Source organism: Sycon ciliatum, chromosome 6, assembly GCF_964019385.1.
Source record: "Sycon ciliatum chromosome 6, ocSycCili1.1, whole genome shotgun sequence".
Classification (NCBI taxonomy): Eukaryota; Metazoa; Porifera; class Calcarea; order Leucosolenida; family Sycettidae; genus Sycon; species Sycon ciliatum.
Window position 1 is genome coordinate 22,855,032 of NC_088648.1, and position 26,011 is coordinate 22,881,042.

Genomic DNA, 26,011 nt, shown 5'->3' on the forward strand with positions numbered 1-26,011 from the left:
ATATACATGATTGTACAGTTTTGGTCAATGATATCCAGTCGCATCTCTCAAGTAAGTTTGCAGGCATTCATTTGCATAGTTACTATCATGCATATTGTGTTTGTGTGGTTCGCGTAATCGCTATGCCCACCCCAGTGTGGGTTCGGATGAACACTCTCTGTCTGTCACACTTGCAGTGGCGGAAGCGCGTTTCGAATAGAGATGTTGCATTTTGCTTGCAGTTGTTTTCAGGTTAGTTGCCCTTTCTTTGCTTTTTGCATTGTTGTTCTTGAACAAAACCATAAGTCAAGCACCGCAATCAATTCCCTAAATAACAGAGGCACAGCATCTTTCCAGGGAAGTTAGCTAGGAATGATACAATGTCATGTACTATTGAAAAAGTACGTATGTTGTAAGTGTTCACTAGTGCAGCCTACGCACAATTTTGTCGACATAAAAAAAGAGAACACTGTCCCATGCAAGTCACTGGCAGTGAAATGAACAACAAAATTAATGTACTACATGTGTGTATGGGGTGAGGGATGGGAATGTGGTCTGGGATCATTGGGACTATGGTGATGTTGAAGTGGGGATGGGGAAGGTAAGGTGGGGGGAATGGAGGAAGAGTGATGGATGTGATGGGGGATGGGCCAGAGAAGTACATGAAGATGAGTTGATAATAGGGTTTATTATAAGAATGCCTTTGATTGTGAAAGAAAAGCCACAAGAGAAGCCTAGAAATACTATTGACCAAATGGCGGGCACATCTCTTGCACCTCAAGAAGGTTTGTGGTTTGCCAGTTAGTAAAAGTGTCTCCCAGACTAAATTCGCGCCCCTTCCCGGTGTGAACTGAGATTGTATGAATTCCAGCACCGATAGTGCCTGATGACGTGGCCGTGCATATTCCTTGAAGGACTGCTGGGACGTGCGTGTTGTCCCCAGAATCCTGGTACATTGCCATATCTATCGCATTGGGTGACGTGCACTCACGACCATCAATCTTGAAGTACCATCGCGCTGCAGTGTTTGCTCCCCCTGTGCGAATATTACACGAATAGAGAAGTCGCAGCACAGTCTCCGGGTGCTGTTTACGGAAAGGTATAGCTTTAATTTGACCGGTCTCCTGATCGTTATTTTCGCTGTGACCGCTGCTGTAGGCGTATCCCAGGGTGCGATGGTTACATCCATCCGCGAAGTACTGAAACAACAAAATCAGGATAGCCCTAGCACTGTTAAATCTAGACGAAGGTAATAGCCCACATCAGAGAACTATGCCAAATACCGTAAAATGTGCATGTACCTCAGAGGGGAAGTGCCTAGGTAGTTGTGTGTCAGTTAAGCGGCACCCTGAGGCCCGGGCGCTGTTGGATTAATGAATACTCTCGATAACAGAAGCTAAAAAGCAACTTTGTGTTCGCACATCCCAAGAACTGTTGTGGGCGATTTTACCGCATTTTTTGGTCATGTGCCAAGCATAATGTTTTGCTGTGTGGTGTGTGTGTGCACTTCTGCTATTAAACCCGGCTAAAGAGAATTATTGCTAATAATCCTATTCCTTGGTGTTCGATATATCAGCTTCAGGCTAATTGTTAGTACGTGTATGTACTATAAACACCATCAGCTCGATCCTGATAATAATTATAACACCATCAGCCCGATCCTGATAATAATTATAACACCAACAGCCCGCACAGTGTGCACAGTGTGCACAGTGTGCGGGTATTGCATTATGAATTGGTTAAGTAGATAGTTCCGGAATTAATTCCGTGTTCGATATTGTTTATTTTTTACATATTTTTATTTTATTTTATTCGTGTTCGATATTGAATTTTAATTTTAATTTTTTTTTTTACATATATTGTTTTTATTCCATTTCACATTTTTCATTCGTGTTGGGTTTAACTACTCACTGTACTGATACATGGTGATGATTGTGCTTTGCTTTGCCCGTAAAAGAGGCCTTCCCAACAGCCCGATCCTGATAATAATTATAAGCTCGATCCTGATAATAATTATAACACCAACAGCCCAATCCTGATAATAATTATAACACCATCGGCTCAATCCTAATAATAATTATAACACCAACAGCCCAATCCTGATGATAATTATAACACACTCAGCCCGATCCTGATAATAATTATTAACACCATCAGCTCGATCCTAATACTTCCTTCGCGTCATCGAAATTGTCGCAGTTTGACTAGTGGCTTGTCACTTGTTACTGACAACTCTATAGCTAAGCCATTCAAAACTTATTACACAGCATGATAGTCTGAAGACTAGAGTAACGTTCCAGGACAGTTGGACTGAGAGTTTTCATGCAGAGATGAAGGCCTCGTCGTCCCTGATGTCAATGGATGCAAAAATATCGTTCCGAAATATTTCAAGGAAGGTTGAAAGTTGGTCGCGCCTCATCTCAAACGCTTTGACTTTCTCCACAGGACAAGAGCTGCTATGCTTGTCGTCTGCTAGCTCTGGATGATTTCTACTTCACCACCAACGAAACCTAGTAAGAATACACGATCTTTGCGAGGTCGGTTGATTACCGTCGGCGGAATCACCTCGATCTTGAAATGAACTTTTTTTTAGCCGTGGCATGTGCCCATTTATTTTAGCTGTGTGGTCACAGCTCATGCAGATAAGTGTACTATCACGTCCAGCGCACCCTCGTTTTCAGCATCACTGGTATACCATGGTACGGCACCTGCGCGTGCATCACTAGCACTATGTGTAGAGTCTACACAGCTCTTGCAGGTACAATCATGTACTGAGTGTCGCAGGCAGAGCGCCAAATAATTTTATGGCTGTTGCATCCATTTAGTGTGCTGACCCCTTGATGTTTCTCCAAGCGCTGCCACTTGTTCCACGAAGTCATTCTCACCCCAGCTAAGGTACAACAGTGATGAGGCTTGAGTGAATGGCCATAAGCACGAGAAATGTGCAGGCTGCAACGCCTGACTGATCTCAGCGAGTCGAAATTATCATCGCAGCTACATCAGCGAAGAGATTGCGTCAAGTTCAAAGATTCCAGCTTCCAATAACAGAAAATAGAACTTTGCCGTCACCCTATACTGATGACTATCGCCTATGTCCAATTCCTTGCCTCTGGTACGAGTGCTGGTGAGTAAATACCCCGGTTTATATCAAAAGTCAAACTGCGACAATTTCGATGACGCGGAGGAAGTTATAATTATAACACCAACAGCCCGATCCTGATAATAATTATAATACCATCAGCCCGATCCTGATAATATAACACCAACAGCCCTTATCAAGGCTAGCTTGCTCATTGATATTCTTATTTGCGTGAAAGGAAGCATATCTCTTACAACTTGGTCATAACCGTATTATATTTGCTTACTGGCTCACCTGCAATTTGCGATCAATAACACCTCGGTTGTGGTTCATGCCTGCCTGCACGCGCCCTAATTTCGATGTCACAGCCCGCAAATCAGTCACCTGTGCGCGCTGCAGAAGCATGGCATCATTTGCGGTGATGCGATGCTCCACATTCCCCATCCGTTCCTCGAGTGCGATGACATCAGCTTTGAGAGCACGCTGGTTCAAATACTGCCTGTTGTGCCTGGCTACTCCTTCCACGACGTCCAAACGGTTCTTAAGGCTTTGGACGGATTGGCTGTCTGCCTTGCGCGGGATCAAGCCTTCATGGGTGTTGACCTTGCTTTCGAGATTGTTCAATGCCACCTGGGTCAGACACAGGCAACAGCAATACGCTATAAGATAGGTCATGAGTGGAGTATCCCCATTAACACTGTACTTGTTTGGAAGGGGGCTGACGTAGCCCTTTCACAGCACCTTCGTTTCATGTGCAGTGAAGCAACTGTCATGTACAGGGCAATGTATACTGTGAAAGTTACCAAATATGTCCAATATTGACAGCAAACAGCCTGGGCAGCACTCATGTCCAAAGTTTACCCATGGGATTCAAACATGGGAAGATATATGCCAACTCTGCATTATTACGCAAACGTATGCAACCATGATCGAGACCTTTCAATACTGACACCACAGTTCTTCCAGGGTAGCTATGATATGATGGGATATATGCAGCAAACTGCATTACTCCAAGACCTGCATATCCGGGTAAAAAAATATAAAAAAATAAAAGGAAATTATCATGTCCGTTCCCGAAGGGAACTCACGACGGCCGTTAACACCCGGTAAACTCCGGGTAAGCCAGCAGTAAAACTAAAATGTTTTGTACTGCAGTAGCCTTGTTTATATTTTGACTCGTTGATCTACCTCTAACATGGCTCTTCACGTCCTTACCTGTAATTTGCGATCAATGACACCTCGGTTGTGACTCATACCAGCCTGTACAAGCCCCAATTCCAATCTCATGGCCTGCAAATCGGCAGCTAGCGCACGCTGCCTAACCATAGCACCATTAGCACTGCTGCGACGCTCCACAGTTACCATCCGTTGCCCAAGAGCTACGACCGAGGCAGCAGAAGCACGCTCATCTAAATTTTGTGCATTACGTCGCGCTGTTCCCTCCACGGTGGTCACGCGTTCTGCGAGGCTGTCAGCATTGCGAGTGATCAACTCTTCATGGGTGGTGACTGTACTTTCCAGATTGCTCAATGCCACCTGCATCAAACACAGGTAACAGAGATGTATAGTGTCTCAATGTCATTACTAGTATTCTTTGATTCCTTGGTGGCAAGATGCCATTAAAGGGGATTGATACATGTAATAGAACTGATACTAGCCAGAAACAGCTAGTTTAAATTTAACCTGGGGAGGCAATGAACATTGGATGATGAAAAACATAAGGGAAAATAGCCAGGATGATCAAGATACTTCGAGTGGTTCAGTACATGGTCAAGATTTCAGAATCAAGGACGGTGTGCTGAGTGGAAGCAGGTACTGCTCAAAAGAAGACTGGATGCATTGTGTCGGAATCCATCTCTACGACGTTGGGTTCTTATGTCGGAATGTAGCGAGTTGTAGAGGGTGAAGCACTGTTGATGGGGGGGGGGGGGATCTCAGTGCCTGTTTGTGTGTACGAGTCCGATTTAATAGTCCTCTGTCAATCGTATACAGTGAACCTTGCAAATATCAACCCTCTGAAGTGCATAAGCAGAGTGCTGGCAATCATGAGTTATCCGTCAAGATGAATGTAGGCAGTCAAAGGACCACTATTTCTGAACATTGCGTGGTACCGGAGGTTGTTATTCAAGAGGTTTAACTCTCGTTCATCCTTTAAATAAATGAGGGTACCTCAACCCGATCCTGCAAAATACGGTCCCCTTTGCTGCACATCACTTTAAAAAAAATTAAGATAAACTGAACCCACCAAAGGGTGAAAACAGTAAACCGTGTTTTGAAAATTCGGGTTGAGGTGCCATAGTAGTGTAATGTAAGTGGCTGCAATGGAGCCTGCGGAGTGCTTAGAAAAGAATATTCTTGAATTGGTCACAATAAAACTGTACATTTAATCATCCTGAACTCCAGCCTCTTTGGAACCGTGACGTCTCTCGAAGCCCGTAGGAAAGTCGTGTGTACAATGTATATGTGTGTATGTGTGTGTATATGTGTGTGTATATGTATATGTATAATAAATCATGTGTGTATGGTCTGTACATGTGTATGTGTGTGTACATGTGTATGTGTATACTTGTATGTGGATGTGGAGATCTCACCGTGCTGGCCTCTAACCCAGACTTCAGGCCCCTGATATCCGTCATCATCACCGCAACGTCACTGCTATCAGACTTTCGGTCCAGTTGAAGCCGGTTCTGAACTGTGTCCGACTCGACTATTTCCAAGCGGCGACGCAAACGTTCAATGTCCTGGACCTCTACTGTGCAGTTGCACATGGGAGTGGGTGTAGGAGCAGTAGTGTTGGAAATGGCTTGCTGTCTCAATTGTCGCAGTTCCTCCTGGAAGGCTGTCTGCGTTTGCACTGGGCATAGCATTAAAGCAGTAGAAAATGGAAAATAAATCTCTCAAGAAACTGCCAAATCATTGTAGTAAGCACAATGGGCTCTCCTGCTTGTAGAAAACAAATAGCAAATTGGACTAATCTGCTATCCATTTTCAATCGCCGTCGCTTGTTCTGACCCGATTGGTCTGTACCATTGTGTCGAGTCCTAATTCCGCCAGCTTATCTAATTTGTTCCCTGAAATTAGTTAATGAACAAGAGTAGCAACACCAGACAATATTCTCGTTGATAATGCATTTCGAAATAGTGGTAGCGACCTCGGCGGTAATTGTATGAGGAACTTGTTTCCTCCCAGTCTGGAGCTCGTGTTTTCCTGCCGACTGACTGGACACTTGACTAGGGTTAAGTCAGTGGGCGAGAACAGCACAAGCTACAAGGTAGGAACAAACCCGTCTACATTGTACCGTTGAGACACCGAATTCAAATAAATCAATAGCAAAAAATACCAAACCACTTCCTTATAATGCATCACCAGTACATGGGTGATGAACAGTCGCCTTTTACCCTGAACATGTGATGCATGCATAGATGGTCATGTCTAACCTGTGTCCTCCTTCAGCCTTCTGTTCTCCTCCCTCAGCTGGCCTGCTTCACTACGGAGTCGTGCCATCTCCGATACAAGACCGTTGACGGTTGCCTGCAAAGCGCGGAAGCTCCTGATGGGTGTGTTGTGATCTGTAGATCACAGAACATGTGTGAAAGTGAACAGAACACACATAACTATGTGAATGCAGTCATACGGATTTAAACAATGGTACATTTACACACACACGCACACACACACACACACACACACACACACACACACACACACACACACACACCATTGGACCAGTGGACGCCCATCGCCGGAGGCGATGATAGCGATGCTACGGCAGAAGCCGTAGCAGCTTGTGCTGGGATTGCACCATTCAACAGCTTGCAACGCTGAAGAATTGACCGCCACTATTCAGCCTGGTCTACACCACCGTGAATCCCTACTTTTCCCGCACGCACATCACACCACATACTCCGGCATGCACTGCCTGTTGGTAACCACCCAGGAGAATGAAAGAAAAGTCAGGAGAAGTCTGAGAAAGAGAAGAAAGACTTGTGTGACCACACACACATACACACATGCATGCATACACACAGACACAGACACACACATACACACGTACACATACACACACATAAACAACAACACACACACACACGGACACACACATACACACACACACATACACACCCAAACATACACGTGTAGCGTTGGCACGCTGGTGACTTCACAGCGTATAGTGTTTAGTGTATAGCATATAGCGTACATTTCGCATATCCCCGTACGTTAGCGTATCCCCGTACATTAGCGTACTGAGTCTGCCTGTGTATAAAAGCTGCGGCTCACGATTCTTTTTATATAGCCAGTAATTTCATTGCCAGTTAACCCTTTACCGGCATGTACATTTGGGATGAAATTCATGACATTGAGAAGGATGCCAATAACTCACAACGAGGGCATGTTTTGTATGTGCAAGTTATGTTTTCTTGGAAGTCTGGTACTACTTCTTGGCCATGGAAAAAAATGTTTTCACATACAACACATACGCTGCTAAATTGGCACCTATACGTCTAAACACGGAAATTGTACATGGTGCAAATCGTCAGATTCCGACATTGACATCATACTGCCAAAACAAGTCGACTTCGGAGCGGAAACGAATGCCATAGCCATCACAGACTTCAGTGGCCGTGCCTCGCTCGCAATTGAGATCAGCATCGCCCCAGAATCGCTATCCGTGCGCAAGTCGCGCTGCGCTGCCGTCACTCAGGTACGTAGAAAGTCGATGGCCTAAAATTTCGTCTTTGGGAGACTGTCGACACGGGGATCACTCTCCATGGCTTCCCCACCATAAGCACGATCAGATTCTTCCAGGTACATCACGACGATATCGTCTTCAGCGGCTGGAGCTCCCGATATTTGCGTGACAATTTAATTGGCGTGTGCTCCGCTCCGCAATTTGAAATTCGCTTGCATCGGCGGCTGGAACGAAGTATTTATCTATCTATTGTCGATCCCAGAGCGAAGGTCTGCTAGTTCCTCATCGGAGAAGTCATCTGAGGACGAAAGGAACTCACTGCGCAAGAGGAAATGCATCTGACGACGTTTTGACGGAGGCAGACGGCATTGTCGGCGCGCGTGTATTTCCGTAAGTTTTCGATCGCGCAGTTCTCAATGAAATCAAATGGGACACGCGTAGATCTCTTCAGCTACATATAGGATCGTACCTAGGCTGTGTGAGGGCCACGGGAAATCCCCATGGGCTGATCCTTCCTGTCATACCAGGCACGGTTTTAGTATCATGTCCAATGCGTCGTTCACGACGCATTGAAGTATGGGGCTGCCGGTAAAGGTTTAATTTCATTGTCAGTTAAAGTTACATTTCAGTTCAGTTCAATGTTTAATATATACCAGTGTGTTTACTGAGACCCTTGTGCATTTTTGCCTCCGAGAGGCTGCAGCCCGCTACACACGTACACACACCCAAACATACACATACACACACACACTGCACTGTACTGTACTTTCTCACTGCCATGACTGGTCATGTGGGTCTACCCAGGAGAGAAGACGGAGACTCAAAAGGAATCTTGGACAGATGACTAAATTGGCCATTGAACCGCCTAACAGCTGACACCCCCTGAAATCTCCAAACTCTGGGTGGACTTAGAAATAGTCCCAGTTACGAGCTCACCAAACCTTAGTAAGTAGATCAGGACAAAGTGCAGGGAAAGGATTGACGGCGTCAGGTTATCCGTCCCCGGATCCAACTGCGGGTACCCCTGTCCCTGGTGGGGAGTGATGCTAGCTACTAGTGTGGGTGGCTAAATCTTTTGATATAAGCTTCACTGGCACCATTTAGTACACAAGAGTTAATCTAGCCAGAAACAGTCCATGGCTAATAGTTATGTATACTTCAAATATAACCTAAAGTAAAACCTGATTTAAGCGACCATCCCACGGTGCAAGCAAAAGCGGTCGTTAAAGCCGGGTGGTCTTTGGAACCAGGTCCCGCGGTGTCTGTGTGGAGCTGTCGGTGCATGGGGAAATGGTCGTTAAGGGCAGGTTATTGCTAAACCCAGAGGTCGCTCACACCAGGTTTTACTGTACTCCAAAGTAGTGATAACACATACATCGTGTTGCACTGGATCCATCCAACACAGATTTGATAATAATTATTGATATGTACCATTTTTGCGACAATTCAGCACGGATCTTGTACTTCTGTAGAACAGATCAATTTTAGCAACGTAAAAACCCTTGCGAATTTAGCGATCGTCTCATTTTCGCTAAAGTTTCAAGTCGCTAATCCGTTGAGACATTAGTACGAGGTGATTCGTCATTATTTAACACGAAAGTAAAAAAGCCTTCCGTAGGGTTTGAGGTGCGAATCTTTCCATTTCTTCCTCCAAAAATGTAATACTGATGTCCTTATATTGCAATGGTGGGTTGTTCATGCATATAATCCTTGGTGTTGGGAAGCAGGGGGCAGTTGAAAAATGGCAATTTTTCTGCATATTATTTGTTGTGGTCATTTCTTAACATCATGGTAAAATAGGCCTTAGCAGCACAATTTCAAGTCAGTTTTCAATAGAAAGAGACCCTACGTATCCAGGATGGTCCAGCAAGACTGGATCAAGATCATGTTGATCCAAATACAAGCCATTCAAGCTTGCATAGCAGTAGGTGTATCACCCTGATTTTATATGCAATTGTGATCAACATCTGTTAGTAAATTCAGTAATTGCCAATGTTTGGCCATTACCAGGGCCAACACACCCCATTCCTCCTTCCCAGGCGTCGTTTTCAGTATGTATCTATCATATGCTTCCTTTTCAGCTAAATATATTGTCACTGGAGGTTGAAACCAGCGGCTATGACTCTCTTATACTCTATTTTACCGTAAACATCGCGCACATGCAGACTGAAAGCTCTTGCAATGTCACTTCCTGAAGGAATATCAGTCTCAATTTTGGAGGTGAACTTGACAGAACATTGACAATGGCAATGGCATAAAGAAATTTGAAGTGACTTTTTGCAGGTGCTGGCAATGAGATATTTTACCGATTTGTTAAGAAATGACACAATGTTAAAAAATTACGAATCACCTCGTAGTACACTGGCGATCGGTGAGTAAAATCGCTGCAAATCGCTAAATTAAACGTTGCTAACCAGTTGACAGGTTGAAAACGCTAAAAGCATCAGTCGCTGAAATTAACCGTTCTACAGTATAGGAATTTCACCTCGTTCATTTTTGCTAAATGGTCAGCCCATAGCAAACCTTAGCAGGTAGTTTAATATGGTAGTTGTCAAGGGTAGGATTTGTGATTAACAGCATACATGTAGATGCAAGCGCTCACCTTCTTCACAAAACTTCCCTGTGTAGTCTTGGTGACAGACGCACACATGAGTCCGTGCAGCGGCGTCCAGGCGACAGCTGCCTCCATTCTGACAAGCAGAGAAGTGCTGGCAACTCCCTGATTCACCGGCTATAAATATATGGATGCACAGAGCGATAGCACAGTATGCCCACCTACTGAATAATGTAATGTCGTCAAACTCTGAGTATTAACCTACAAGCAACATTAAAGCTCTTCCCACTAGAACATACAGTGTACGACAATGAACTCAGGAAAGGTGAAATCGTAAACTGCCTAATATTCGCGACGGATTAATTTTCGCTATTTTCGCGAGACGAGCGTAACGCGAATATTAACCATCGTGAAATCTAACTTCAACAGTGGGTGGATGTAAGTGACCCAGTGTTTCGCGAACTTTTGCCATCGCAAACTCGCTGGTTCTAAGAACTCGCGAAAATTTAGTGACGCGAATATTGGGCGGTTCACAGTACATGGAAAAGGCACAAAAACAAATGGTATACGTTGGCACTTATTTTCGCCAAAGATTGTGATCATTTCATGAACTAAATCTTTTTGTGTGGTGCTGAAGGAGGGAGTCTGATGTAAAGAAAAAAAAGCGGCGTGTTATTATCAGGGTGGATTATCTGAGCACCACTTGGAGCAGCCTCCGTTATGGCCCACACCATTAGTTAACTCTGCACTCTCCTGCTTTTTCCATTTTCAATTCATTGCTAGAGTTGGGTTTGAGCTACAACTTCTCATCTGCACAGCTAGTAGCTATTGACGCGATATTTCAAAATGTTGCGCATGACGCCCAATACCCCAGTATCCACACTCTTAGCTAACAAAGTTACATAAATCGCTGGCTGAAAAACACAAGGGTCCTTTCTCCTGAATCTTACTGGACTGAGACGAGAATGCAAACAGGGTCTAGGAGAACTCAATGCATCTGGATAGATGTGCCGGGATCAGCTAAAACATGTCATTGGGTTTTGTTTTTTTTAAGTTGAGAAATAACCGAATGAAAAAATGTTTTGTCTAGCACTTTTATGCTGCGCTTAATTCATGAACCGGTGGCGATCATCTTCTCAAATCTTGTTCCGACACTGGTTTGGCGGTCTAGTTCAAGTAGCTGGCGCGCAAAGACTGACAATGTTCGTATCTAGTGACACAGGAGCAGCTCGCAGGGCACAGACGATCGCTGTGCAGGGCGCAGGTTTGGTCAGGTGTCAGCAAGTCCGTGGCGGCAGGTCTGCAGAGCGACCCTGACAATTTTTTGGGGATATCGGTGATGTTGGCTTTAGACAACGAAGCTGAATGGCGCCCGTCATCCCCAGTTGCGAAGAGGCACAAGTTGTAAGCGAGTACATTAGGCGATGTGAGCCGCGCCAAGCTAAAAAGTGGCGTCGTGTTTTGCCAACAAATCGAGAAAATCAACAAAACGTCACAGTTGGCAAAATTCTACTCGAGCGCGATCGCGATAATAATTCACTTTCAAGTAATTAAATATTTAGTTTGCCAGCAGATGAAGAGAGAAGCCGGCGCCGTTTTATGTTTGAGCAACACTTCTTCAGTTTTCCCTCTTTCATCGTTGTGGGGATTCCTCAGCGCTGCCAGAGATCGTAATGGAGCTTCTAGAGAATGTGGAGGTGAGCAGAATGACATTCTGTATCCGTGTGCCCCCAAACCTACTTGACAAGGAAGAGTCGCTCATTCATAGTGGCTGTGTTTCTTATCGTGGCCACGACTAGAGCGGCGAATAGCTATGGGGAGACGTCTACGAGCCTTCTGACTATCATTCTGACAAGCGGCCTGGTGAGTTGGCTCTTCCTGCCATGTTTCACTTTGTTTTGGCTACCTTCAATTTAGTGTTCATGACGTGGCGTACTGGATTTCAAAATTTCCTCGATTCAAGGAAATAGTGCCACACGACGAAGCGATGCATTGACTCTACCTGCTAGCATATTGTCCCGTGGTGCCTTCTACCAGTATCCTTGGCAAGGAAGGAGAATGACATGGACTAGGACGGACAAAGAGCCAGTGCCGCTTGTTAGCGATGTGCAGTCTACTGGACCGATATGTAGGTGCGAGGGCAGTACACCAATGGAGCTAGATCTCTGGCACAGCACTACGAGCTACATGAAAGGACTAATTCATCCTGACATACAATGCAGGTGATTGGAGAGAGTATGATGGACTGTCTTGGTAAGATGCGACGTTCCCCAACCCAGCGAAAAATATAGTCACAACATCATGATGAAGGATATGAAAATTCGTATTGCATGATAAAATGACATGAGTCATGATGAAAATATGATGTATGTACATGTATGTGTATGTATGTATTTTATTATTTTACTTGGTAAGATGCGACGTTCCCCAACCCAGCGAAAAATATAGTCACAACATCATGATGAAGGATATGAAAATTCGTATTGCATGATAAAATGACATGAGTCATGATGAAAATATGATGTATGTATGTGTATGTATGAATATTATGATGATGATTAAATATCTGTTATTTCTTCTTTCTTGGATCTTCTGATTTGAACACAAGTGCTCATTCTTCTTGTATTGCTTGCACACCTGCTAAGCTTTGTCTCCACTTGGTGTCCCATGTTTTCTTGGAGTTTGGGAAGGTCTTGGAATAGTGTCATTGATACCAGCCATTCTGTGACATGTGCACACTGTATGCTTATTTATGGCACATATACATTTCAGATGGGCACCAAAATTTCCATGATGGAAGTTGGATATATAGACATCACTTTGGCATGAAAAAAGAAATTTCCAAAAATTATGCCTAAGCCACCTTTTAGCTTGGCTCGGCTCATGTACTGCCTTACTACATTACGTGCCGTTCAGCTCTCATGAGTCGCCTCACGCAGTCTCGGAAGCGCAGGTGACGATCAAAAGTATCACTGCCAGAATGTAAAGAGTGGGGAAATGCAACGCCGCCCAGAGCATCGTGGTGCTTTCCAGGAAGGACTTGCTCCATGACTTGGAACTGATGTTGTTGACATGCTCAAGTCCCTGTCATCATCTTTAGTTCCTTTGTATTGCTCCTCCACAAAAGCCACTAATGTGACTAAGTGTTTCTGTGTGTTAGACTGTGGGGAAATTGTCATTTTCTATTTCAAGGTGTTTGGGGCACTTCTAGACTACTTTGGTGCCCTGTACCAACTTCAAGAGGTCAAGTAAGGTTCCAAAAACTGTTTTCTGGAGGAAAACAAAATTTTGAAAATGTTCACTCTAAGACATGTTTTAGCTGGTTGTGGCCCATAATTATAGTGCACTGGTATGCTACTTTTGCCAATCAAACACGTCACAAGACTTACCCAAACATGTTTTGATGAGCCCAGCATCTTCCTCCGTCGCTCCCAGGAGCAGTTGGGTGATGTACAAATCGTTGCTGACAATCGCCTCCTGCTTGATCTGTTTCTGGCCCATTTTTGACGAGTAGCCGATCGCTTTCTGCTCGCTGACACCGGCTGCGACGAGTGTTTTCACCATACACGTTGCTGCACGGCCAGAAACAAAATACCAGGCAAACTATAGGTGAAAGACACAATGAATTTAAAACAAGCGCAGTGAAAGGTAGAGAAACCCAACTCGCCATGGTTGCCATCACCAAAGTTGTCACAGCGCACCCATCAATTCCGCTCGGTTTGCTGTGAAATGTCGCTTTCCTTGCATCGTACTTCCTCCGTTAACAAAAACGTCGTGATGGATTTTGATGGATATGAAAACGCTTAGAACAGGTCAAGAACAGTTTGTATCGACTGCAAATCACTGGACGAAGGTGATTCAGCCTATGTACAGCGTCTTTACAAGAGAAACTGTTGGCGGAATGAGCAGAGAGTTCAGTTTGCGTCGCTTTCGCTCGATTCATTTTTGACCTGCGTCGCTGTCGTCATCTGCTGCACGCGAGTCGTCATCTACTGTACGCAAGACGTCATCTCTCTGGAGTCGTTGTTCAGCTCGTTTCAGCCTTGCCTCGGCTTCTTTGATCACACTCCGCTGACCTTGATGTCTCCGTCGTTCAGGTAAGTTGGCTTTCAAGCTGCGTGATCCGCCGCGATGCCGATTACTCGTTCCACCCGGGAGTCGTGAAAAATACGACCCCCTGGTTTCATCTTCGCTCTCCAGAACTCCGCGAAACGAGGAGTAAAGGCACAGCCAAACTGATTCCATTTTCTCTAATGGATACCAGCACTGAACGCAGCGGCTAGCAAGTCCAGTCGACTTTCTTTAGCCACAAGACTCGCATCGGACTGCAGACTTCTGTAAGCTTGCATGGTCATCAGCATTCGAATCTGGACATTTGCGCAGGTTGAACAAGAACTTGAGTTCAGAATTATTTTCATTGAGCCGTGCGATCGGAGCAGCTCCTTGTTCACTCGCTCATTGTGTGGGCTCGCTGCTCCGTTTTATCGCTCTCTCTAGTCTATCACTCTCCAAGTTACTCAGCGCTAAAGTGGTAGAGAGGCCAAGCAGCGCAATATCCCCTCGGAAAAGTGGTATTTCAGTTTCGCTCGCCATGACTGTTATCACTTATGTTTCCACAGCGCAACCATCGATTCCGCTCGGCTTGTTGTGAAAGGTCGCTTTCCTTGCATCGTACCTCTGTCATGGCATGCCAGGGAAGGCCAAGAACGTGATTGCGACTCATTTCACGGCAGTTTGTGCCAAATCAGCCCCTCAAAATTCCATCACGAAGTTTTTGTTAACGGAGGAAGTATCTCTTTCGTGGCGGAGGAAGTGATCACGACTCATTTTACGGCAGTTTTGGCGCGAACCAATCCCTCCAAAGTCCATCACAAAATTTTGTTTGTTGTCGTCGCAAAGGTTTTTTTAGCGTACCTGAAATGAACATTATTCGGGGTTTTTAGGGGAGGGGGGGGGGTGCAAGCCAAAATCACAAGTCGACCGACACTGTACATATGTCATGTACATGCATGCGATTTTTTTGGCGTCCAGCACAGCAGGCTCTGTTTGATTCAGAGGGAGGGAGGGGAATCAAGTACGAAATGAGCGATGTTCGTTTCAGGGACGACGGAAACGTTTGCGACGACCCCTTTACGGACGAAGTACATTTCTTACAAAAACTTCAACTTTGGTGTAACAAATCTACAGCCGACACACCATCAAACAAACTGCTATCTTCTCCCAACACAAAGGCAAATCTTGCAACACCAAGTCCGTACAGAACACAAAGAAGAACAGATCGGAAGCTCTCATTCAGAGAATGCAAACATGCAGTTCCACTGTGGTCCATTGAAGACATATTAGTTGCTACGAAGATTATGAGATTACAACACCACTGGACTATGTTTTAAGGAGTGGCACCATCATGCAGCATTGCACGACTTTTGGGTTACTAGTCAATGTTAAGCTGCCTCAAGCGAATCCACTGACCCTCCACCCTGGTGTCGTTCACAAAACTCTTCTGTGTGTAAAATCAATGTCTGCGATGTCTGTGATGTTACTTCATAATTATGAAAATCCTCTATTGATCATAATTATGATCACAGATCAGATTGTAGGTAACGAAGAGCCACGTGTGTGGAGCCTGAATTTGCCTGCCGTACTGTGCTGTTCATGAAGGCACAGACCCTGTCCTAGAACAGGAAATATATGCACTTACACTCCAGAGCTGGTTGTCCAGTTGGCGAAGCTACAGTGATAGTAGATGCCGTACTACACATCACTAGTAAGAAGAGAAGAAAGCCCAGGACAGCTGTCGTGCAACTTTGGGCATGATACCCATGGCCTTCAGTGGCCCTCATTTTGCAATCTCCGGCGTATTGCGTTCTCTTCGCATACAAGAAGAACATAATCATAATACAATGAACATATACACATTCAATATAGAAGATTATAAGTCATAATGGTCGCGTTGCAGCCGTGGTTATCAGATTTAGAACGAATGTACCAGGCCCAACAACGAATCAAGTACTTCCCAGTGTGTAAAGTTACTCAGCTCTGTATCCTTGTTTGTTGTGCTTCTCTGTTTTCCTGCCAGACCAGAGGTTCATTTTTGTACACGCCCGTGCGATATGCATTACAGACGCATTTAGCACAAATACCCAAGATATCCTGTGGTGTTCGCAGTGCTCAGATTTCTGGCGTAGGGCATAGCGTAGTGTACACCGCACAACGTATTTGTTGGGAAACAAGGCCGCAATGTTGCAGAAACTCTTAGCTTTATGCTCAATCATTAGTGGACGTAGGGATCATTTTGCAATAGAGTTGCGACAATAGAACGTTGGTTCAATGTTGCGCTGTGTAAATGAAATAGTACCGCAATTGTCTACAGTCATGAAGGTTGTACATCCAAGTAGCAAAGTCATGATAATACCGTGTACATGTTCACGTAGAATACTCAGCCGGGTTCGACATCTAATCTAGTAAAGAACCATTCTGACAGCCTGCGCTGTTGACTAATGAGTTCGTTTTCGGAGACATTGAGAAATGTGTTTTTTTTTATTATAAGTCAATACCCTTTTGATCACAGCATTACGTCGATACGAAGCTACAAGACGACGCTCAGCTCACTCTGCACGTTCTCCTGCGGAACGTACGTGCAACAGCAGTTAGATACTTCAATTCTAGTTTTGTCTGAACATGCAGAGCACGGCAGAAGGAAGACTTCAGGACGAATGAAAGACTAACATCCACTCACCGGCTTTCAAACAGATAGGTGGTGAATCAGGATCATTGGGTGTTCGAAATAGCGTGATCCGCAGGTTTGCAGTTGAGATCGGTCAGTAACCGATTGTAAGGACTTGTATCCTGGATAAGCTGCGCACAAAACTTGGTGTACGAAGTAGGTACGCATAGGGGCAAGTTACCAAGTATGCTTTTCTGCAGAGGGAGAGCGCTGTTGCGCAAATCGTTGCCGTGGTCCGACTCTGAGAGGCACCTCCTCTCCATCTGTCCAGTGCAGTAGTGTCCCCCAGGCAGGCATCGCAGTAGCGTTTCACTGAGTCATCAGGCCAGGGGACTGACCCCGCTGGCAAGATGTCACCGGTGTGTGTGTCATAATCCTACTTTCCTCTATGAAGCCCTTACATTGTACTAAAGTCCGAACACACTGGTCATGTTTTGACAAGTCATCACACGTGACATTCGCCAGTACAAGTACATGGGGCGGCGGAGAATCTACTAGTCTGCCGTACAAATCGGTATCACATACATGTAGATACATACAGGCCGCGTCTTCCCTGAAGTCTGAACAGACTTGGCAGGAGCAGGGTTTACTCCTCTGTCACAATGTCAAGCCAAGCCAGCTTGGAGATCGAGAGCGCTCGCCACTGAGATATCTTCTGCCTTTGGTCGTGCTGCATTGTACATTGTATCTACGACTGACTACAGTAGTATCCTGCAGAGTCAGATACGCAGCTAAAGCAACAGTTAGTTGCTACATGCACTGTAGGCTGTACAGAATGATACAGTCGGTACACATGCTAGACCTACACTAAGGCTACAGGGAGTGAACTACATGTACATGATTGTACATGACTTTACATTACGTTGTCAGTGAGTAAGTAAACCTGTATGAACAGCAGTTTCCGATCAACTAGCAGTACACATGTACATGTACATACATGTACAATGTACATGTAGATACAATTTCAGAACGTTTCCCTATTTTTTTGTTGTTGTTTTTTTCGGGGGTAACGGCCTCTTTTACGGGCAAGATAAAGTCATGAAGACGTGAAAAAATAGAGATACCATGAATGGTAAAATAGAATTTATTCTAGTACAATACATTGGAAAACTCCAAAAATTCCACGTGAAACGGACGAAACTCAGTTCTTCATTTACTTCATGTACAATTTTGAATCTCACTAGCATGTGTGTTGTCAGCAAATACATGTACATTGTAGATGCTGCGAGTTGAATATGGGAGCGCTACGGCCGACGTCCTTCTAAAATGTATTACAATGAAAAAAGGCATTTCTCAACTTTACACACACACACACACTATGCGTGCTCATCTCCGTGCAGCGTTCAAGCCAACGAGTCGTGATAATCATAACTCTTGACACCATCTTTGAAGCCTGTCATTGCATTTCGGAGATCATCTCGCATTCCACGTGTGTGTATCGCAGCTCTTCGCCAAGGCAACAACAACATTTGCAATATTCGTCCTAGATCCTATTCGAGAAACCCAAGTCCTGGCTCGTAAAATGGAAACCTTCCACTCATCTCTGACTGGACGGTCGATGGTAGTATCTTGTCGGGTGTCAAGAACTGCTACATGTGCATTCCTGGTGCGTTCCGTGTTTCCTGCTTGCTGAGGACCTTGCAGGAACCATCTCAGTGCCTGGCACGCATGGTATCGGCCAGTGTGTAAATGAGGATTGCTCAACTACTTTGAAGTACAAGGGCACATTATGGCTGGCCAATCAAGCCAATCAGAAAGCCGCAGGCTTCACCGCTAAAATACAAATCTGAGCGTCCTTGGCCTTGACACCGCGCATACCTCCTGTATATCTGCGCACCGCACATGCCTTCTGGCCTAATTCAAAAATAATTGGGTTGGTGTCACATTGAAGCCGCCAACACTGGATACTTTCGTGACGCTCGCTACCATGCATTAATATGTTTTGATATACATGTACATGTATTTAGCTGCATCCATGTTACCCTCACTCCGAGTAGTGAGTACCCAGTTGACTAACTAAGGTTAGCCCCCTTGTCGGGCATTGGTTGTGAGACTTACCACCTCACCCTCGCCGTTAGGCGCTGCATCTGCCACCCTGATAGCACAGGCATGGCGGTGGCCTGGCACATGCGAAACTTCCTATTTAAAGCTGGTTGTGTTTCTCAACGCAATTGTATAGCCGGTGGTAACGTGGACGTGTAAACTTTACTCTTTACTATACATGTATTTTCACTGCTTGGCTTGGTGTTTATCTATCCCTAGGTCCCGTACGTGTAGGTGTAGGTGTAGGTGTAGGTGTACGTGTACGTGTACGTGAACGTGTAGGTGTACGTGTAGGTGTACGTGTATGTGTACGTGTAGGTGTACGTGTAGGTGTACGTGTACGTGTAAGTGTACGTGTACGTGTAGGTGTACGTGAAGGTGTAGGTGTACGTGAAGGTGTAGGTGTAGGTGTACGTGTAGGTGTACGTGAAGGTGTAGGTGTACGTGTAGGTGTAGGTGTAGGTGTACGTGTAGGTGTACGTGTAGGTGGCTAATCAAACACTAGTGTTTAAGCATCGGTAACGGTTCTAAAGACTTTGAAGTAGAAGTAGAAGTAGAAGTTGGTTGACTACAGTGCAACCTCACAATAGGGCAAGGCACATTGTTTTCTCTGCATACATGTAATACACGTGTCTCCTGACGCCATGGACACCGAATTGAATAACGGAGGGCAGATGACCCCGTACCAATTTTATAATGCATTCCCCATTGAGCAACAATTGGCTTTGGTGCACCTTTTCTTGACTGCACGACAGCGTGTAGATCAGTCCGTTGACTATCCAACATAAATAATGAATTCGACGCCCCTGATCAGCACTAGACGGGTGGTTGACCTTGTTGACTGTCGTAAACTGATTTTCCATGCTCCACGCGGGTGACGTAGCGCCGAGCGCACGAATAGCCACAAAAATGTAGTCTTTTTTCTCCAGCTACATGTAGATCTACATCGACATACTGGTATACAATCACGTTCTATACAGCACATTTTATACAGAGCACGTATATTTCACAACAGAACAACAACGACAATCAAGGCTTGTTCTGCTGCTACTTTAAGTTTCATGCTCACGCTATCATCAGGCGACATGTTGCCTGGTGATTGCGTGAGCATGAAACTTAAAGTAGCAGCAAACAAGCCTTGATTGTCCTTGTTGTTCTATTGTGTATTACGCTCTGCCTTTGTGGTGTTGAGCACTGTCAGCACTCTGGGTACATCATTCGGTGCACGTATATTATAACGATAACACCAACAATGATTTTACGCTATAAATACATGTAACGATGTTAATTTTCTGCCAAACCAAATCACTTCATTGATTGTTGTTTACAATACCTCACCTCTACATGTATACGAATAATTGCTATGCCAATAATTATTACCCCTATAGTGATACCGAAGGATGTACCCAGAGTGCTGACAGTGCTCAACACCACAAAGGCAGAGCGTAATACACACTGTATGTTGCCTGATGATAGCGTGGGCATGAAACTTAGAGTAGCAACAAACAAGCCTTGATTGTCCTTGTTGTTCTGTTGTGTATTACCCCTATAGTGAGATAAAATGGGCTGACAAATCGACGTTTTCCGTCAATTTTTATAACGATATCTAGTAGGAAATGTGATTGTAGAGTCCACTATCCGGGGAGTGCAAGCTTCACTTGATAATCGCTGGGACAGGCGAAAATTCAATGGGGGTATTGGGGGCACCAGTGCGCACCTTGCTGAGTAGTGTGTATAATATCTCTATATACGTACGTTTTTTAGATGCTATGAAGAGTGTAAGAATTGAACAAAATTCGTGTAGTATGAAGTGCAATGCACATGCACATGTACATGTACATGTATGCGTATCAAATAAACAAGTTACCCTTATAACAAAGATCACCTTTACAACAACATTACTTGGTCTGACGCAAAATTAATATCGTTATAAGGGTAGGTAGACTGTACAAGTACATATCCATGGTTTTCCCTGTGCCTGATGAGTTTCTGTCATTGATGGTGCTTCAAAATCAAGCCAAAGCTGGGTCACCTTTGTCCATCAGCTCTCTGATGGAGGGTACTGGCAAGCAGCACGACAATATTGTTAGCTAGTGGAGGCCAGGAGAGAAACACTGTACAGAGTTAACCCAAAGGCACTGTCATTCGCTGACACTTGAGTTAGTACATTTTCAGCTTTCAGCTTGCCCATGCTGCACAATCCATTTAAAAAATACATAAAATGGATTATGCAGCATTTTAGGCAAGCTGAAAGGTGGCCAATTGATGCGGAGTGTTTGGCCGTGTCTCTAATTCAGACAGGCGTGCCATATCGTCACGCTACCCCTCGAGAACAAGAGCGCTATTGTCTGACACATGGTAGATTGAAGCGCCCCTAGTCAATAGTCCCTTCTGGGATAATCGATTTACTATTATTCATCTTTAGCTTCACTAAAAGGCAAAATAAGAGTGAACAAAAGTCTTTTCTCTTATTCGGAGTTGCATGTAAGTTATAGCACTCATCAGGCGTTCCTTTTTGCGGTACGCTCTGCCCTAGCTTGGGAATAGAACGAGAATAGAGCACTATTTGCGGCGAGGACTCTAACCTTAGAATCGAGATTTAGTCTCCTTAGCTGACTTGATCTTGAACACCTTGCCCATCTTCGCCAAGGGTTCCTGGAAAAAGGAAGAGTGTGGTGGATAACTCTGCTTCACATTGCCATGTACACGACAACTACTTCATGTGTGTACATGTACATTTGTGAGTGTGTGGGCCCGCGCGTGTGTGCGTGTGTGTCTGTGTCTGTGAGATTCTTTTCAGTGTGCTTGTTGTCTCAATACCAAGAAACCCCATGTCGACTGAGGGCAACAAGAACACCAGCAACGCCATGATCAGATTATGCAACTTGGGAATATTTCGGCCTTTCATCACATAATTACATGTATATGCAGTATCTCCCGTGGTTGAAAAAGAATAGACTGCATACATTGGTTGATTTGTATTCTGTACGTTAAAGAGGCTGTTCAGTGATGAATTTTCTGTGCCCATTATGTAATGTACTTCAAAGTACAATCATGTACAAAATTTAATGTAGGCAATGAACAAAACTGCAAGGAAAAAATTGGAGGCGTATCCAATTTCGAAAGAAAAGGTTGTCAGCACCGAAGCAATCCACACAGTCAAGTAAGTCAATTTTGTAACCGAACGTTTTTTTCCTTCCCTTCTCACCAGGGGAAAGTACAGGGAATAATAGAAAAATTAATGTCAAAATACAGCAACGTACAGAGTCAGGACATGCGGCATCGGAAGTGACCACAAGGTGACTGCCCAGTGGAAAGGACGGGTCAAGAGCTGCCACATTGGAGGTAACGAAGAAGACGCGACATTCCAACAATGAGCAATCGGCTATCAAGAGTCATCTGTCAGCTAGTGATAGTTGTCGTGAGTTGTACAGAGATGATGTTTTCTCAGTTTTGGCCCGAGGCAGATCTGTATTACATTTGTCTGTTTTGGAAGCGTTATAATACTCGTAAGTTGTCCCCAGCACTATGTGTTCAGAAGGTGACTGTTTTGTCACTTCAGTTGTTTGGCGCTAATCCTCGGGAAAGTGTCAGTAATGCTTCTTCTCACTGATGTTTTCATTATGGTTTAGTCATTTCTTCACCTTCAAACTGTTTTTGACCTGTTGTGCTGAATTTTATTTTTCACGCGTATAGCGTGAGGTTTTCGATCTATGCTTTTGCTGTATTTATTTCTACATTGTATAAGTTGCTGTATTTTGACATTTTTCCATTATTCCCTGTACTTACTCGCTTTAGGAGCTGCATCTGCGCCTTGATCCTTGAAGGGTGGTGGCGTTCCTACGGATGCGGAAAGCCCGGCTTCCAGCCGAGTCTCACGCGAACCGTGAAATTATTTTACCCATGATGAGAAGGGAACGAAAACGTTCAGTTACTAAATTGGCTTACTTGACTGTATGCATTGCACCGGTGCTGACACCTATTCTTTCGAAAATGAACAAAATGTTGCTCTTTACATCGCGTGCGCCCAACAAGCACCCTGCACGAATCGCGATGGCTTGACTGCTGAGTAGCCAGCAGGGATTTTCATGGCCTTGGGATAGAGTAGGACGAAGTGGCAATGGTCATTAGCACAATACACGGTATGTACATGTATATCGCCGAACACACTGCACAATAGAATCGCGCATCCTGATATTGATGACATGCAATTATCCCGCGTACATGTACATGCCCTTGAAAAGTTGAGTTCCCAGGTCGCGAGAGGCCCCATTCATTCTTCAGACGATTGTCAAGCATCACCATGAAAACACTAGCCCACGACCAGCGATTCCTCGAGGGTTTTGTTACGACTCAAGTGGGTCAAGAGGGTACAAGGAGGCCAATTCGTGTTCTGTTGTTGACAGAAATGCTGCGTCATTCGCACAGCCACGAATGGGTGTTTCAACATTTAAAAATAACAGTATAGGGTTAAGTAGCCTTTACTGTTTACATGTAATAATACTATACATGTACATGTACAATGTAGGTTCGGTAGTGTGAACGCACGGAAATGTACATTGTACTCTTGACCTACTAAACGGGGTGATGGTCAAAACGTTTACTGATATTATTCTCGAAAAGCAGTGAAATTGTTGTTGATATTGTTGTTACTATAATTTCAAGGATTCTCCAAAGGCAAATGGATGCCTATCAAAGGGAGTCTCCTGGGGAAAGGAAGTGAAGGTGGCTGTTATGAGAGAGGGAAGAAGGGTCATGACAAGGTGAAAAATAAAACGTAATGCAAACAGGAACAGCAGAAGCTACTTGAAAAAATTTGGTATACCTTGCACAGAATACTTGTGGTGCAGATAGTGTACACGCACCAAAAAATAAAGTAAATAGGCTAGCGGATGTCAGACAGCGGATTTCCTCTGGCAGCTTTTTCCCCCAAAATATAGGGGATTGAGTGAAATTGGTAGAATCATGCAAAGCCTACGATTGGCAATTGTTGTTTTATTCATCCTTATACCCAACATGCATGAATCATACCAGACGTGTCGTTGCACTTTGGAGCCAAATCCTTTTTCCAGAAGTATTATCCACAAAAATCCAATTTGAATACGGGCAGGATGATTTCGTCCGACCATCACACGAATGTAATGAACTCGCACCTGTTGATGTTTGCTTTGACAGCATCTAAGAAGACATCCTTTAACACTTTCAGAGAGTAGTAACTTTAAACGAATCCATACATTTGCTTCACACTTGCTGGAGCGGCCCTGTTGCTGCGAGGACCTCTGTGGTGTGATAATTATAATGTACATGTATGTCTTAATGCTATCTACAGTTATACAAATGTAGCTGACATCATTGTACAGTCATGTACATGATCATCACTATTATAGGTATGTGCTTAGCATGTCCAAGAGCATGATTTTCGACTGTAGCGCATACTTGCACCATTATAGGCAACGCTAGTACCGGACGTGGTTTTCTGTTTGTGAACACCAATGACCAATCTCACGCAACGACGTGCTGGGTACTTTGTCCAAACTGTTTAGATTGTTTGCATTTGGCTGATGAGACTTCTCCTGTCAAGTCAAGGCTCATGTTTGGTGCACCGTGGAATCCCAAACCGCATCACCTGTACACAAGCGAATAATAACTTGGACATAAGCGCTCGGAAGCACTTAGACAGCCTTCCAGCGGTCATCAAATCCTGAACGTTTGGCTCGTTGCTTCTCAGTTTATTACGATGTCAGATGGAGACGTTCGTCAGAATCGTCACTACTATTAATTGATCTGCCTCTGAAAGCTGCTACAATATCTCTCACGAACTCCACCACTTCTTAGCACTATAAGACATGATCGCGTCTCCATTGGCAAAACAATATGTTTACGTCTACACTAGCATCCAGTCTAACTACATGATTGTTTCAACGCAACAAGTAACATGATTATATGGCAAATAGTAATGAAAAAGAGAAGAAAAAGGCCCAACCCTGCCCTGCCAGTTATATGGACTTACGGTGGTTGCCATGGCAAATGATTGTACATGTACATAATACGAGCACATTGTACATTGTACTTTAAGTACAATGTACATGTACAATGTAGGTGCAAAAGTTATCCATCATTTATTCGTATGCATGGCATGATTGCCCCGTGGCTCAATCGCCAATCTGCCACTACCATCGTGTGGGTATAGTCGGGAGGCTGAGTGAACATGAGTATAAGATGTTCACCACTGGACGAGCATGGCCACTTGCACGTTTATGTACACGTTCATGTGAATGTTCATGTACACGTACAATAACATGATTATGTACATTTTTGTACATGAAATTGCAAGTGAGAAAGGCTTCAACACTCAAGTTGTTTGCCGCTCGAATCTATGCACCCACGTGCATTCCAGTGCATTCTTTGTGCTCGCCATGCAAAGAGGAGCATTTCACATGATCAGTGATTGAACAATGTCGTTAGGTTAGGCAGCCATGGACAACCGCGCGGAGAACAGGCTAACGATAATATTATTGTTTCTACTTGTACGTGTACATGTACTTCGCAGCTGAGTGGATTAGTGCTTTGACTAAATACATTGTTTAATTGAGAAACACTAAGGTTGGCCTGAGCAGTCCACACGTGCCATGGAGAGCAGGAATTGTAAAGTAAATGATAAGACCCAACAGCAAATCTCCATTACTTGCCTTCTTGAAACCTACTTGAAGCCTCTTCGTAGCGCTGAAGTGGCCAAATGTCGCGAGAAATAGATTCGCTCTTAGCGTGGGCACTTCACCTTGAACCCTAGTGTTTCAGTTCTGGACTGGAATCGTTTCCGACACGTAGCGCGCTTGACACTTACATGTACTTCCGCTGTTAACATTACATTTTTAGAAGCAAGCGCTCCATGTTGGTAGTTGAAAGCGGCGTCAGAAAGTCACATCTTTGCCTGCACCAAGT

At 44.5% G+C, this 26,011-nt stretch overlaps 1 protein-coding gene across 1 annotated transcript; it reads right to left on the bottom strand.

Moving 5' to 3' along the window:
- Positions 1-307: 307 nt before the first annotated feature.
- On the bottom strand, positions 308-17,278 carry LOC135819726 (uncharacterized). Its single transcript, XM_065332980.1, has 9 exons — positions 17,039-17,278; positions 16,001-16,169; positions 13,692-13,874; positions 10,351-10,479; positions 6,496-6,627; positions 5,650-5,912; positions 4,274-4,594; positions 3,353-3,688; positions 308-1,178 (listed from the first exon to the last, which is right to left on the bottom strand). The coding sequence occupies exons 2-9, from the start codon at positions 16,140-16,142 to the stop codon at positions 723-725; spliced, it is 1,962 nt and encodes a 653-aa protein (XP_065189052.1). The 5' UTR covers positions 16,143-16,169; positions 17,039-17,278; the 3' UTR covers positions 308-722.
- Between the last annotated feature and the right edge of the window lie 8,733 nt (positions 17,279-26,011).